This window comes from Neolamprologus multifasciatus, chromosome 3, assembly GCF_963576455.1.
Source record: "Neolamprologus multifasciatus chromosome 3, fNeoMul1.2, whole genome shotgun sequence".
Classification (NCBI taxonomy): Eukaryota; Metazoa; Chordata; class Actinopteri; order Cichliformes; family Cichlidae; genus Neolamprologus; species Neolamprologus multifasciatus.
The window spans coordinates 2312833-2326129 of NC_140441.1; the positions used below are offsets into that span (position 1 = coordinate 2312833).

Genomic DNA, 13297 nt, shown 5'->3' on the forward strand with positions numbered 1-13297 from the left:
CTCAGTCTGCTCTTTCATTCATGACTTCAACATGTTGAAATGAGCTTTGACGAAACATTCAGTGAAATAAAGCTTTCATCACATGATTCATGTGAGCACCAGATGAACTCTACAAAGACTTAATTGATTTATCTTTTGTTTTAGATCAACTTTTATCACTTAGAGCTATATTAAGTGCGTTTTTTTCTAACTTCTCACTCATTAACATCTCACATGATTTCAGATCACTGCTGTTCCCCACCTGCCCTGTAGGTGGTATCAGTGTGCCTCAAACCATTTACAGATGATTATGTGTAGTTCACAGTTCATATTTAAATAGAAGATGTGGGACGTTGAAGCAACACGTTCATCCAATCATGAACATGTAAGAAATGAAAATATAGGTTTGCTTCATGTCTGTAATATGTAGACAATATTCTCAGTATAGCAGTTTGGGTCAAAGTGCAGATGTTCCAGATGTTCTGCAGTCTCTCTGGGTTTCATGTTAACATGTTGATTTTGTACCAAAGTGAAACTTTTTTTTTCATTCATAGCTGGTTTCACAGGAGGTCAAGGCGTCAAACAAACAGCTTTAACTGCACAATGACAGACTTTAAATCATCTACAGACAAACTTGTGTGTTTGATTTATGAATAAATAATAAAGATGTGTTCTACAGCTGTCCATAAAGTAGCTTCTCACACAAACTTTGACACGTCATTGCTTTAACTCATGAAAAGCTGAATAATAAAGAGCTGTGACTGCTATGAACTGCTTATGATGACTCCATTAAGCTCTCAGCTGAAGTTTCATTCATTTATTTTAACATTTATGTCGCCTTTTGAAAGTCTGTGTGAGGATTTTAATGACAGACATTAAAGGAGCTTATTTGATTAGAACCAAATTCATGTTGATTTTTAGCCTTATAATCATAAAACGAGACTAATGAAAAGTATAATAGAAAAAAAAAAAAAGCCTTTATTATTTGAGCAATGCCTGAATCTGCTCTAAGAAAGAAACAGCACAGAGTTGTTGATGGCATTTTGAGATTAACTGAATTTTTTCTAAGTGCTCTTATTGTGAAAATCTGCTCACCCCCCTCCCCCCTGTCCTGCTTCCGGTGGAGTCCCGCCTCCTGCCAGGAAGCAGCTCACCTGTTTTTTCGTGTTTAATGTCCAGGTGTGGAGCTCGTTGTTGGTGTGTGAAGAAACTGTAAGTTTGCTTTGTTTCCTCCTTTAACAGTTTGTCTTTAGGAACTTTACTTTTTGTTCAGCTCATGTTTGATTTCCGGTCTCTCCGTTAAAGTTAGTGTGTAATGTTTTCCTGGCTAACATCAGCTGTGTGCAGTTTAGTTCCTGCACAAACAGCACAAATCAGCCGCTCCATAGTTCACGGTAACTGACTCACAGCTGGACCAATGAGGCCGAGTGTGTCCGCCACTCTGAGCTACGTTCGTGTTTGTGTACTTATAGTTTGTACCTTGTGAGTTCACTCAGAGTCCGCAGACTCCGAGATCGCAGCCTACGTGATGACGTCACAGCTCAGCTGCAGTGTTTATGGCCTTTACCTCCTCTACTGTCACTGTGATTAATATTTACACAGGAGAGACCTGCAGAGCGCCAACGCTAAGCTAATGATAAGAGCTCTTAAAGACACGAGGGAAATAAACATTATTAAAAGGAAACATAGATTTTGAGCACTTCAACAAAAAAAAAATCTGTCAATAAAAAAGAGCCTTAATGACCATCAGTCTCCTGTTTAGCTCTAGCTAGCTTTATGATTTTTTAATAGCTTTTCCTGATATCTGGAGGTCTGTATGATCTGTTTCACAGAAAGTAGAACACATTTCTACATAATAAAGTCAGAGCTTTAAGTTCATCCTTGTTTCCTCAGACTGTTTGAATTCATTGTGTCAGAGAAACTTTAGACTATTCAGCAGAGCTGATGTGGAGCTGAGATCTGCATTAACATGAATGTTACATGTACGGAGTTAACATGTTAAACTACGACAGTCACAGAAATCATGTGTGAACATCATGTGATCCTAAAGTGTCTGCATGGCCATAAAAGAGCTTTTAATATAGTTTTATACTGAGGTTGGAGTTTGCAGAGAGCTGACTGCATCTGACTCAGAGCTGTTCCTAATGTTCTGCAGGTAAGATCAGGTTTCTCTGATCCCTGATGTGGACCATGTGACCTGGTTTTTAGGTTACATGACAGGTCAGAGGTCAGCGACTGTAACTCAGTTACTTCTGTTAATGTGAACTCACTGAGTGTTTGTGGTTTACCTCTCAGACTGACTGAAACCTGCAAGAAGATGATGATGGAGGAAGAGGAGGACAGAGCAGAGTCTGCAGGAGCCAGCTGTCCATCTATGAGGAGTGACAGGTCCAAACCTCAACCTCCAGACTTCAGTGCTGAACCTGGACCAACTAGGTCAGAGACCTGTCATGAGCTCCTTTAGATGTTTGTGTTTTCCTGGATAAATATAACCTGAAACATCCTTAGATTTTTACAAAGATTCATTAAAAAGAAAACAATGAAACAACAAAGGTAAAAATATTAGACTCAGTCGTTTGTTGATTGATTTCCCCACAGAGTGATGCTCATATCTGTGGGGAAAGTGTGTACTGAGTGGGTTCATGTTTGTCTTTAAAGAACAGAGCTGCTCTGTCTCTGATTCTCATGTCTTTGTGTCTGATCTGTTAAAGAGGTCACAAAGAGACCCAGCAGCTAAAGCCTGGATCATACTGGCTACTGTTAATGAGACTCCATCAGGACAACACTGTATGCTCAGATTTAATCACAGGGAACAAAACCATATTTTATCTTCAGATTGTCACCTTTGGAGTGGAGGATGCAGATTTCCATAGAGAATAAATGTTATTGTTTTTCAGCTGTGAAAAAATAATCTAATTTTGTGAACTTAAGAATTTATCATCCTGGAAAAAATATGGTGACAACAACACAACATTGTTGAATTTTGATAAAATTACACATCAGTTATTAATCTGTACTACACTAATCTACCAAGGGTTGGGGTTTCTATTTGTTTTGCATATTTCTCATAATTGCATGTTATAGATCATCAAACAAATTTTAATATTAGAGAAAGAGATGCTGATTAAATACAAAAAGAGGTTTGTAAATGATGATTTCCTTTTTTTTAAGAGGGAAAAAAGCTAACCAAACCTACCCTGCGCCTTTACATAATTGGCTCTGTCACACATGGCAACAAGAACTACATTTGCAATAAATTTCAATGAGTCTTTCACATAGAGACTTTTGCCCCTATATGAAAAATTAATTGCCCTCAACTGCAGTTTTGGAAAGCTTGAGTCAGTATTACTACCCACACACAAACAAAAAGCAACATGTAACAAATGATCAAAAAGAAATTAGGAGGGGGCAAATTCTGTTTCACAGCACTTCTGATGTTTTAGTCGTGACTTGGTTTGAAACTAATCTTGAGTTGAGTGCCTCTTCTTTTCTTTATCTGTTATGGCTGCCATAATTGTATCCAATTCAAAGGTAAAGCTTGGACTTCATATCTTATGATACACTCAATCTTAGTGCATTATCTCAGTTACAACCTCTTTTCTCAGTTTGTGTAAACAGACTTCGTTTCCAAGTTAAACTGTACCAGCGTCATCATCACTGCTACTGTTGTGATCAGTGTTTTTGTTTACAACTGGGGGACTTTTTATTCACACACTGCTCCAAAATACGTTTGTACTGCAGGTCTGTTTTTAGTCACAGTTAAGCCCCTGTGTTAAATGTCCAGTAGGGTGCCTTTTTCTGTTTTAACAACTGGGACAAAAGATGTCAGAAACTGCATCAGAGCAGTATAAGTCATGTTTTACTTGAAACAACACATTTTAACTGGGACTGTGTTTCATAAGATCACTGTTTGAAAGACTGTTCCACACTAAACAGATAAAGATTTATATTAAAACTAATTCCTCACTCGCCTTTGCGGACCTTCTCCCTCCACGTCTTCTCAAGGTCTTCTCTCAGCCCTTGCTACTTCTGCAGCTTCTCGTGTTCCTTCTTTCTGCCACAGCAAAGAAGATGGTACTCTCAACAACAGACTGATAAAACAAAGAGTAGCCTGCTGCATACATTGATGAAACTGAGCCTTCATAGCTTTTTTGTAGGCATTGTCTGTGTTGGCAGACCACTCCAGCTTGCGATTCAGTTGAACTCCAAGATATTTGTAGGATGTGACTATTTCAACGTCAGTCCCACCAATGCAGACAGAGGGGGGTCGGGATCTGTTTCTCCTGAAGTCCACCACCAGCTCCTTTCTTTGGCCACATTCTGCTGCAGGTGTTTCTCCTCACACCACGAAGCGATCAATCAGTCCACTGTACTCCTCTTCTCGTCCCATTTCCATGGTTTTAATAATGGCTGTGTCATCAGAGAATTTCTGGAGGAGACAAGTTTCTGTGATGTACTTGAAGTTGGCCGTATAGATGGTGAAGAGGAAAGGGGATAGCGCAGTTCTATGGAGTGATCCTATGCTGTTGTTCAGGCTCTCTGACCACAGCTCTGCATTCTCAGAAACTGTGGTCAATCCCGTCAGGCAGTCACTGATCCACTGGACCAGTGGAACCTCCGCCTGCATGTCCTCCAACTTCTCCCTCAGCAGCCTGGGGTGGATCATATTAAAGGGGCTAAGTGTTAGTCACAACCAATTGTCTTCTTTTAACCATAAGAATGACTACTATTCTAAAAGCAAGCACACAAAGAACCAATGAGAGTGAAGAACAGGATAAAGAGCTCCTGTGGTTTAGTCCCATATCTTTAAATAGAAAGAAACAACACCAGCAATATACTGCTGCTCAAGCAGATTCAAGCAGTGCGCTCACATTAGAGCAGCTGATGAGAGAATCTGTGTATATGATAAAACGGCTCATCACTCGCTCCTGCACAGATGGATCTCCAGATGTTCATTTGGCTGAAGTCGGTGAAGAAACTGTGGCCCACGTAGTTCACATGGTACAGCCTCAGATTGGAATGAGCTCCCCAAATCACTGCAGCACCTTCAGCTGGTACTCAGTCTGATGTCTCTGTTCCTCAGTCTTGGAGCCCCTACCGGTCTTTCTACACCACCATGGTCTTCTCAATCGCCTTTTATTTGTCCTCATTGTTCATCGGGTGTGTGGTGTTGTTCCAACAATACAGCGCTGATGTTACTGCCATAAATGCACAAAAAGTACAGCGTTGGTCTTTCTTTGGCTGGAAACCATCCCTTACTGATCCAGAACAGAGTTTGATCACTCCTAGTAGGACAGGAAACACACTGATAAAAGCCTCAAAGTGTCTTTGTAAACAGACATGATTCAAATAAGCCAGTATGAGTTTGGTTCCTGCAGTTTGTGCATCATAAACAGTGCTGAAGCAGAGGCAGTGTGTGCCTGCAGGTTAATGTACACTGCTGTTATAAGAGCTGTGGAAATTCAGGAAAAAAGGATGTAACAATACTGGTGACAGTCACAGAGTTACAGCATCATTCATGAACATAAAGACAGAAAGGTCATCCAAAGGTTTGCTGAACAGAAGATGATCATCAGTGACGCTATCTTTAAAATACTCTCGTTAGAAAAGTAAAACTTTAATGGTTTTTCTCTTGTTGTGTTTGTTTGAAGCTGCTTCCCGTTGGCTTCAGCTGTTTGAAGTTACCGTTTTGTAAACTTCTACATTCTGAAACTTCTTCAGTTCTGAACAGATTATGAAGCACTGAATGATTTCAAGCTCACACTTTGTCTAATAAACTTACATCTTTTATTCTTTATACAGATTGAGGATCTGTGGTTTGTCAGAGATGAGCTGTGAGTATCTGGCAGCAGCACTGAAGTCCAACCTCTCCCATCTGAGAGAGCTGGACCTGAGCCTGAACGACCTGCAGGATTCAGGAGTGAAGCAGCTTTGTGGTTTTCTGGAAAGTCCAGGATGTGGACTTGAAATTCTGAGGTCAGTCACCATGTTTTAGTTGTTCTGAGATGTATATGATGTGAAAGTTGTGCTGACACTAAACTGCAGACATCAGGCTGATATTATACTAGCAGGAGTATATATTGGAGGATCTTCATGGAAAAGTCTGTTTTCTTCTTCTCTGATTTAGTCTATTGACTGTAGCAGAACAATATTCACATTTAAACAGTGATACTCAACGTATGGCCCGTGGCCCACACATGGCCTGCCGACCTTTCCTAATTCAGAGAGAGGGAACCCCGATTAACTGTGTAGCATTCTTATTCACAGGTCTAAGTATCAGACACAAAAATGAATAACCCACAGCTGACTCTCTTTAGCAGGTCAAAGGTCACAGCACAAAGCATCTGTGAAATAATTCCTGGAGCAGGAATTATTGCACATTTACAAACTGACACTGCTGCACGGCATGATAGGTAATGCTACCCGGTCAGGTAGTCAGATGCTTTCATGTAAGCTGTAGGCTGAGACATTTCCTAATGACATCACACTGCGTTTTGGTGAATATGAAGTTTACTTGGAATTTTTTTCCAGCTTTGACTGCAACAGTGTGAAATCAGTGATCCAGCAACAGTTAAAAAACACAAGCATTTTTTTTCATAGCTTTTTATTAGAAACACTTTTAAACTTCTACTTTTTAATATCCCAGGAAGCACAAGTAAGCATGTAGTCTGAAATTGCAGTGCTCTGTGACGAGAATAAGGCAATAATAACAATAATCAGCTCATATTAGATAATAAGCTATTTTCCAGGAAGTACCTTCCAGTTGCAGATGAGCTGATCAGAGTCAGGTCAATCAGCTCTGAGCATGCTCAGTCTGAGTCACGAAGTCCGACACTATGATTCACAATGGCAACGGGTAAATAAATAGCAAAAGCTCTGTGTGAATCCAGAGGAGCAGGAATATGAAGACGTGTCAGTGCTGAGCGTGATATAAAAACAGGAGGAAGTAGAGTTTGAATCAGTGTGGGACACTCTGTCATCATCATAGACTCAATAAAGTTTATACAAAATCCATCATTTATTATAATGTCTATGCTTATCATTGAGCAGCTTGAACTTTGATCAGATGAATCGATCAGTGTGATTGATTTTAATCAAACAATGACTGATCACTGATCAGTGTGCAACACAGTCAATGTTTGCAGTGCAGGAAACTTCCAATCTGATATCAACACTATCCAAAGAGTCTCAGAGTTACAAAGATGGAGGTCATAGATTTTATTCTGATCTGATGGTAAATCTGTGATGTCATTGCCGTCCCCATCCTGATATATTGATGACTGATTGGCTGTAAAAGCTTTATGTTTAGCAAACCAATGTTTAACTGGGATTTCTGATTTTGTAACAAGGTAAATTTGTGCAGATGCACACTCTCCTCTGAGCTTTGACTTTATGAATGAGGAAATGACTCAGTGTCAGTCAGCTGTAGATCAGTGTACAAGCTTAATCATGAAAGAAAGAACAGCTAACAGATGTGTGCTCCTCAAATCTGCATGAATCATGATCATGTGTTTGAGTGAATCTGTGACTGAACTGTAATAATGTTAAAAAGTAAATATGAGGAGGACATGAATGAAAACAAAGTGTGATGAATGATAAGAAGAAGCTGACACTCAGCTGTCATACTGCTAATGTTTCTCAGGACCTGTTGTACATGTTGCATTAACAGTAAACAAACTGGAAATCTTTGTGGAGCTGAGCCCAAGGATTTCTGTTGATCAACAATAATCTGATGCAGTTTGATTAAAACCATGTTTAATTATGTGTTGATATAGCTTGCCATCACCAGTGTGTGAATGTATGTGTGGATGACTGAATGTAGTGTAAAGCGCTATACAAATACAGGCCATTTACCATTTATATGTAGAAGTGATTCAATTCAATTCAATTTTATTTATATAGCGGCAAATCACAACAAAAGTCGCCTCAAGGCGCTTTATATTGTACAGCAGATCGCACAATAATAGATAGAGAGAAAAAACCAAAAATCATATGACCCCCTATGAGCAAGCACTTTGGTGAAAGTGGGAAGGAAAAACTCCCTTTTAACAGGAAGAAACCTCCGACAAAACCATGCTCAGAGAGGGGCAGCCATCTGCTGCGACCGATTGGGGCGAGAGACGGAAAACAGGATAAAGACATGCTGTGGAAGAGAGACAGAGATTAATAACAGATATGATTCGATGCAGAGAGGTCTGTTAACACATAGTGAGTGAGAAAGGTGACTGGAAAGGAAAAACTCAATGCATCATGGGAATCCCCGGCAGCCTACGTCTATTGCAGAATAACTAAGGGAGGATTCAGGGACACCTGGTCCAGCCCTAACTATATGTTTTAGCAAAAAGGAAAGTTTTAAGACTAATCTTAAAAGTAGAGATAGTGTCTGTCTCCTGAATCCATACTGGAAGCTGGTTCCACAGAAGAGGGGCCTGAAAACTGAAGGCTCTGCCTCCCATTCTACTTTTAAATACTCTAGGAACAACAAGTAGGCCTGCAGAGCGAGAGCGAAGTGCTCTAATTGGGTGATATGGCACTGCAAGGTCATTAAGATAAGATGGGGCCTGATTATTTAAGACCTTGTATGTGAGGAGCAGGATTTTGAATTCAATTCTGGATTTAACAGGAAACCAATGAAGGGAAGCCAAAAAAGGAGAAATCTGCTCTCTCTTTCTAGTCCGTGTCAGTACTCTTGCTGCAGCATTTTGGATTAGCTGAAGACTTTTCAGGGAGTTTTTAGGACTTCCTGATAATAAGGAATTACAGTTGTCCAGCCTGGAAGTAATAAATGCATGAACTAGTTTTTTAGCGTCACTAAGAGACAGAATATTTCGAATTTTAGAGATATTAGCAAATGGAAGAAAGCAGTCTAACATATTTGTTTAATATGTGCATTGAAGGACATGTCCTCGTCAAAAATGACTCCAAGGTTCCTCACAGTGTAACTGGAGGCCAAGGTAATGCCATCCAGAGTAAGAATCTGGTTGGATGCCATATGTCTAAGCTTTTCAGGGCCGAGTACAATAACCTCAGTTTGATCTAAATTAAGAAGCAGAAAGTTAGTGGCCATCCAGGTCTTTATGTCTTTAAGACATTCCTGCAGTTTAACTAATTGGTGTGTGTTATCTGGCTTCATGGATAGATAGAGCTGGGTGTCATCTTTATAGCAGTGAAAATGTATGCTATGTCTTCTAATGATGCTGCCTAAGGGAAGCATTTATAATGTAAACAGAATTGGTCCTAGCACTGAACCCTGTGGAACTCCATAATTAACCTCAGTGTGTGACAAGGACTAAAAGTAATGAGGTCTAAAAGACACATTGATGGTTTGGAGGAAGTAATTATTGAAGTTAACTCAGAAAGATTAATTGGAGAAAAAGAGTCTAACTTAACATCAATGGTACTAAAAGTAGCTGTAGATAATATTACATCTGTGGGATGATCATTGGTAATTTTTTCTCTAATGATAAAAATTCCATTTGTGAAGAAGTTCATGAAGTCATTACTAGTTAACATTAAAGGGATTGTTGGCTCAGTAGAGCTCTGACTTTTTGTCAGCCTGGCTACAGTGCTGAAGAGAAACCTGGGGTTGTTCTTATTTTCTTCAATCAGTGACGAATAGTAAGATGTTCTGGGTTTGCGGAGGGCTTTCTTATAAAGCAGCAAACTATTTCTCCAGGCTAAATGATGACCCTCTATATTTATGACACACCATTTCCTTTCCAGCTTACGAGTTATCTGCTTTAGGCTACGTGTTTGAGAATTATACCACGGAGTCAGGTACTTCTGATTTGAGGCACTAATTTTCACAGGAGCTACAGTATCCAGAGTCATACGTAGTGAAGAGTAGGGCTGGGTGATATGGCCTAAAATTCATATCACGATATTATCTGAAGCATGTGCGGTAACGATATATATCGCGATATATTCTAGTGTGCCTTATGTATGAATTCTGGTTGTGCTTACTGACCTCGAACCGATTTTGGCTGCAGAAATCTGTTAAAAAATGTTTTAGTACAACTTTGGTAAGCTGCACTGCTTGATGGATTGTCAGAGCATTACGGCTGCTGTAGTGAGGAGCTTCGCGGAGTAATCTGGGTCCAAAACCTCGTCCTCTTCAGGTCCCAAAGTCAATCAAACACTGAGAGTTAAAAACGGTCTAAATTCTTTCATCGTTAATAAAATCATCAGCGTTGCTGCTTTATCAGGTATAACAATTAAGTTTAACATCCATGCATCCATGAAAACAGAATTTATTAAATTTAACGGAGTTAGAAGTTAACAGGAAGTTAGCTCGCTAGTTTACACCTAAATATGACATACCATGTTCTGACTGAGAGATTTTTGAAACTAATTAAAATGTACAGCTCTGCTACCACTTTCAACATAAATGAAGACAGAAAACTAAACAGCAGTGGCGTTTGTAGTGTTACTGAAGTTGGACTACCTGGTATATAATGTTGTGCTACGTGATTGCATAGCGACACAGCTATGTTAGCATAACATTAGCTCAGTAAAGCTGGAGGATGAATGCCAACTTCTTTTCCACTCGATAAAAGTTAACGTGAGGGATTCTGGTGGTCAGGGACAAATGCAATCGCATAGCAGGATGCTATACACGGGCCAAACTTCAGTCAGGAGAACAACTGAGATTATTCATCCACAATACAAGGTTGGTTATTAATATACTGCAACAACATGGGAACAGAGCAGCTGCAGAGAATTCAACATTAATGAATCAATGTTACGGAAGTGGAGGAAACGTGGTTTTTGGCTTTCCCCATATTTCAAAAGTGCTTCATCTCTTTGCTATGACTGTCGCCCGGCATAATTTGCAGATGATAATGGTTGTAGCCGCTGCGATGCTTTCGACCAAAACAGGCGCAGCTTGATGACATCATCAACATTAGGGATGGGTATCGTTTAGGTTTTATCCGATACCGGTGCCAAACTGGTACTTTTGAAACGGTGCCGGTGCTTAAACGGTGCTCAAACCGGTGCTTAAAGAATGGAGAACACAAAATTGGTCCAAAAACCTCTCATGTTTAGCTGTTTTTTTGTAAAAAGATAACAATGTTAGCCTTTTCTGCAGCTATAGGGCATATATGGCATCACTCTTGGCTGGAAGCAGTGCTTAAACAAAAACAAACTTTGTCCAAAAACCTCTCATGTTTAACTGTTTCCCACTTTTTATTTGGTCATTTTAGCCTTTTTGGCCAGGGTGAAGGGAGTATCTGCCATCAAACAAGAAGACAGCCGCATGTAGCTATGATGATGTTTGCTAGTTCACCTTACATGCATTAATGTAATAACGTGGTTAGCCTACTGAACGTAAATTACACACGAACATCATGAAGCTACTCACGCAGAGAAGAACGGCTGCTGCTGCCATCATCATCCGTCACCACCACACCCGCAGGAGATGCGCTCGGTGTGAGGTCTCGCAGCAAGCTATCAAATACGGCGCATTTTTCTGCTTAAAAAAAACACGCTATGTGTCGCCAGGTGTTTCATCGGATTTGAGGTGTTACCTCCTTTGACAGTATCACAGTATCAGCTTAAAGCACTTGTTGCAGGCTGCTGAGTTTGCATATTTTGCTGTGAAGTACAGCCAGACTTTTGACTGCTTCGCCTTGGGCATTTTTAATCTGTAGCTCTGCTCTAAAAGTACGCACGTACCTGGGCCCGCCTACTATCCTCGGAAACGTAAAATGATTGGCTAGAATTCAAAGTGTGTCACAGCTCAGGAAAAAAAAAGCACCGAAATGAAGCACCGAAATGTGCGCTGCTTTTCGGTCTGATTACTACCGTTTATGTCAGAACCGGTGCCATCATGGCACCGGACACCGGTACCCATCCCTAATCAACATGCGCTATCGCGATAGAGCGGTATAGTCAAAACCTCTATCGTTGGCCAAATTGATATCGTTTCTATCGTACATCGTTTATATGGCACACCCCTATAAAGGTAGGAGGTAAAATTAATAACAACATAATCAACCTCTGCTGGGGTAGCGTTCAGATAGCTGCTCTGCTCTAGGTACAGGTCATTGAAGATGATAACAGTGGGTGGATTATATTCTTAAACTTAGTTACAGCGCTTTCAGAAAGACATCTACTGTGATAAAGTCTACTCTCCACTGCTGTGTAATCAATTATTGTAAATGTAAATGTTATCAGGAAATGATCAGACAGGAGAGGGTTTTCAGGAAACACTGTTAAATGTTCAGTTTCTATTCCATATGTTAAAACAAGATCTAGAGTGTGATTAAAGTGCTGGGTGGGTTATTTTACATTTTGAGAGAAGCCAATTGAGTCTAATAACAGATTAAATGCCATGTTGAGGCTGTCATTTTTAGCATCTACATGGATGTTAAAATCACCCACAATAATTATTTTATCTGAACTGAGAACTAAATCAGATAAAAAGTCTGAGAAATCAGAGAGAAACTCTGTGTAAGGCCCAGGTGGACGATAGACGATAACAAGTAAGACTGGTTTCTGAGTTTTACAGCTGGGGTGGACGAGGCTAAGCATCCGGCTTTCAAATGAATTAAAAGTCTGTCTTGGTCTTTCGTTAATTAATAGGCTGGTGTGAAAAATTGCTGCCACACCGCCTCGTGCTTCGAGGATTCTGGTAGTTAGATTGACTCGTGGGGTGTTGATTCATTTAAACTAACATAATCATCCTGCTGCAAACAGGTTTCTGTAAGGCAGAGTAAATCAATTTGTTGATCAATTATTATTGAGTTTGTCATATTCTGACTTTAGACTATAATCATTAGAAAATGGTGCACTTCTACAAGTTCCAAACATCCCAGAGGAACCCTGGGACATGCTAAGCAATAATATGATGGAGTTTCTTTGTAACAACTTGGTTTTCTGATTTAATCCAACAGGTTCCAAAATCCTTCTGGAAATTTCCTCACTGGTGTTGATGCTCTTGTACCATTTCTCTGTCATCCTCGCTCCTTCTTTGCACTCAGTCTTCTGTGCATCATAAACACTCACATGTGGAAAACCAAACTTTTACTGAACAGAAGATGATCAATAGCGACGCTGTCTTTAAAATACTCTTTCTAGAAATGCACAACTTTAATTTGAACATTTATTTCTGTTATTGTTGGGGTTTTTTAAGCTGCTTTCTGTTTGCTTTAGCTGTTTGGAGTTTCCATTTTCGAAACTTCTACACTCTGAACTTTCTTCAGCTCTGAATAAATTATGAAACACTGAATGACTTCAAGCACACACTTTCTGTAATAAACTTGCATCTTTCATTCTTTATAAAGTTTGTGGAGCTGTGGTTTGTCAGAGATGAGCT

At 39.8% G+C, this 13297-nt stretch overlaps 1 protein-coding gene across 1 annotated transcript in view; it reads left to right on the top strand.

Moving 5' to 3' along the window:
- The first annotated feature begins 2303 nt into the window (after window positions 1-2303).
- The window catches only part of LOC146521030 (protein NLRC3-like), a 142451-nt gene continuing 131457 nt past the window's right edge, over window positions 2304-13297 (top strand). Inside the window, exon 1 of the mRNA XM_085154257.1 lies at window positions 2304-2415. Within this exon, the coding sequence (XP_085010383.1) occupies window positions 2354-2415 (62 nt within the window). The 5' untranslated portion in view covers window positions 2304-2353. The remainder of the gene's footprint in view (window positions 2416-13297) is intronic.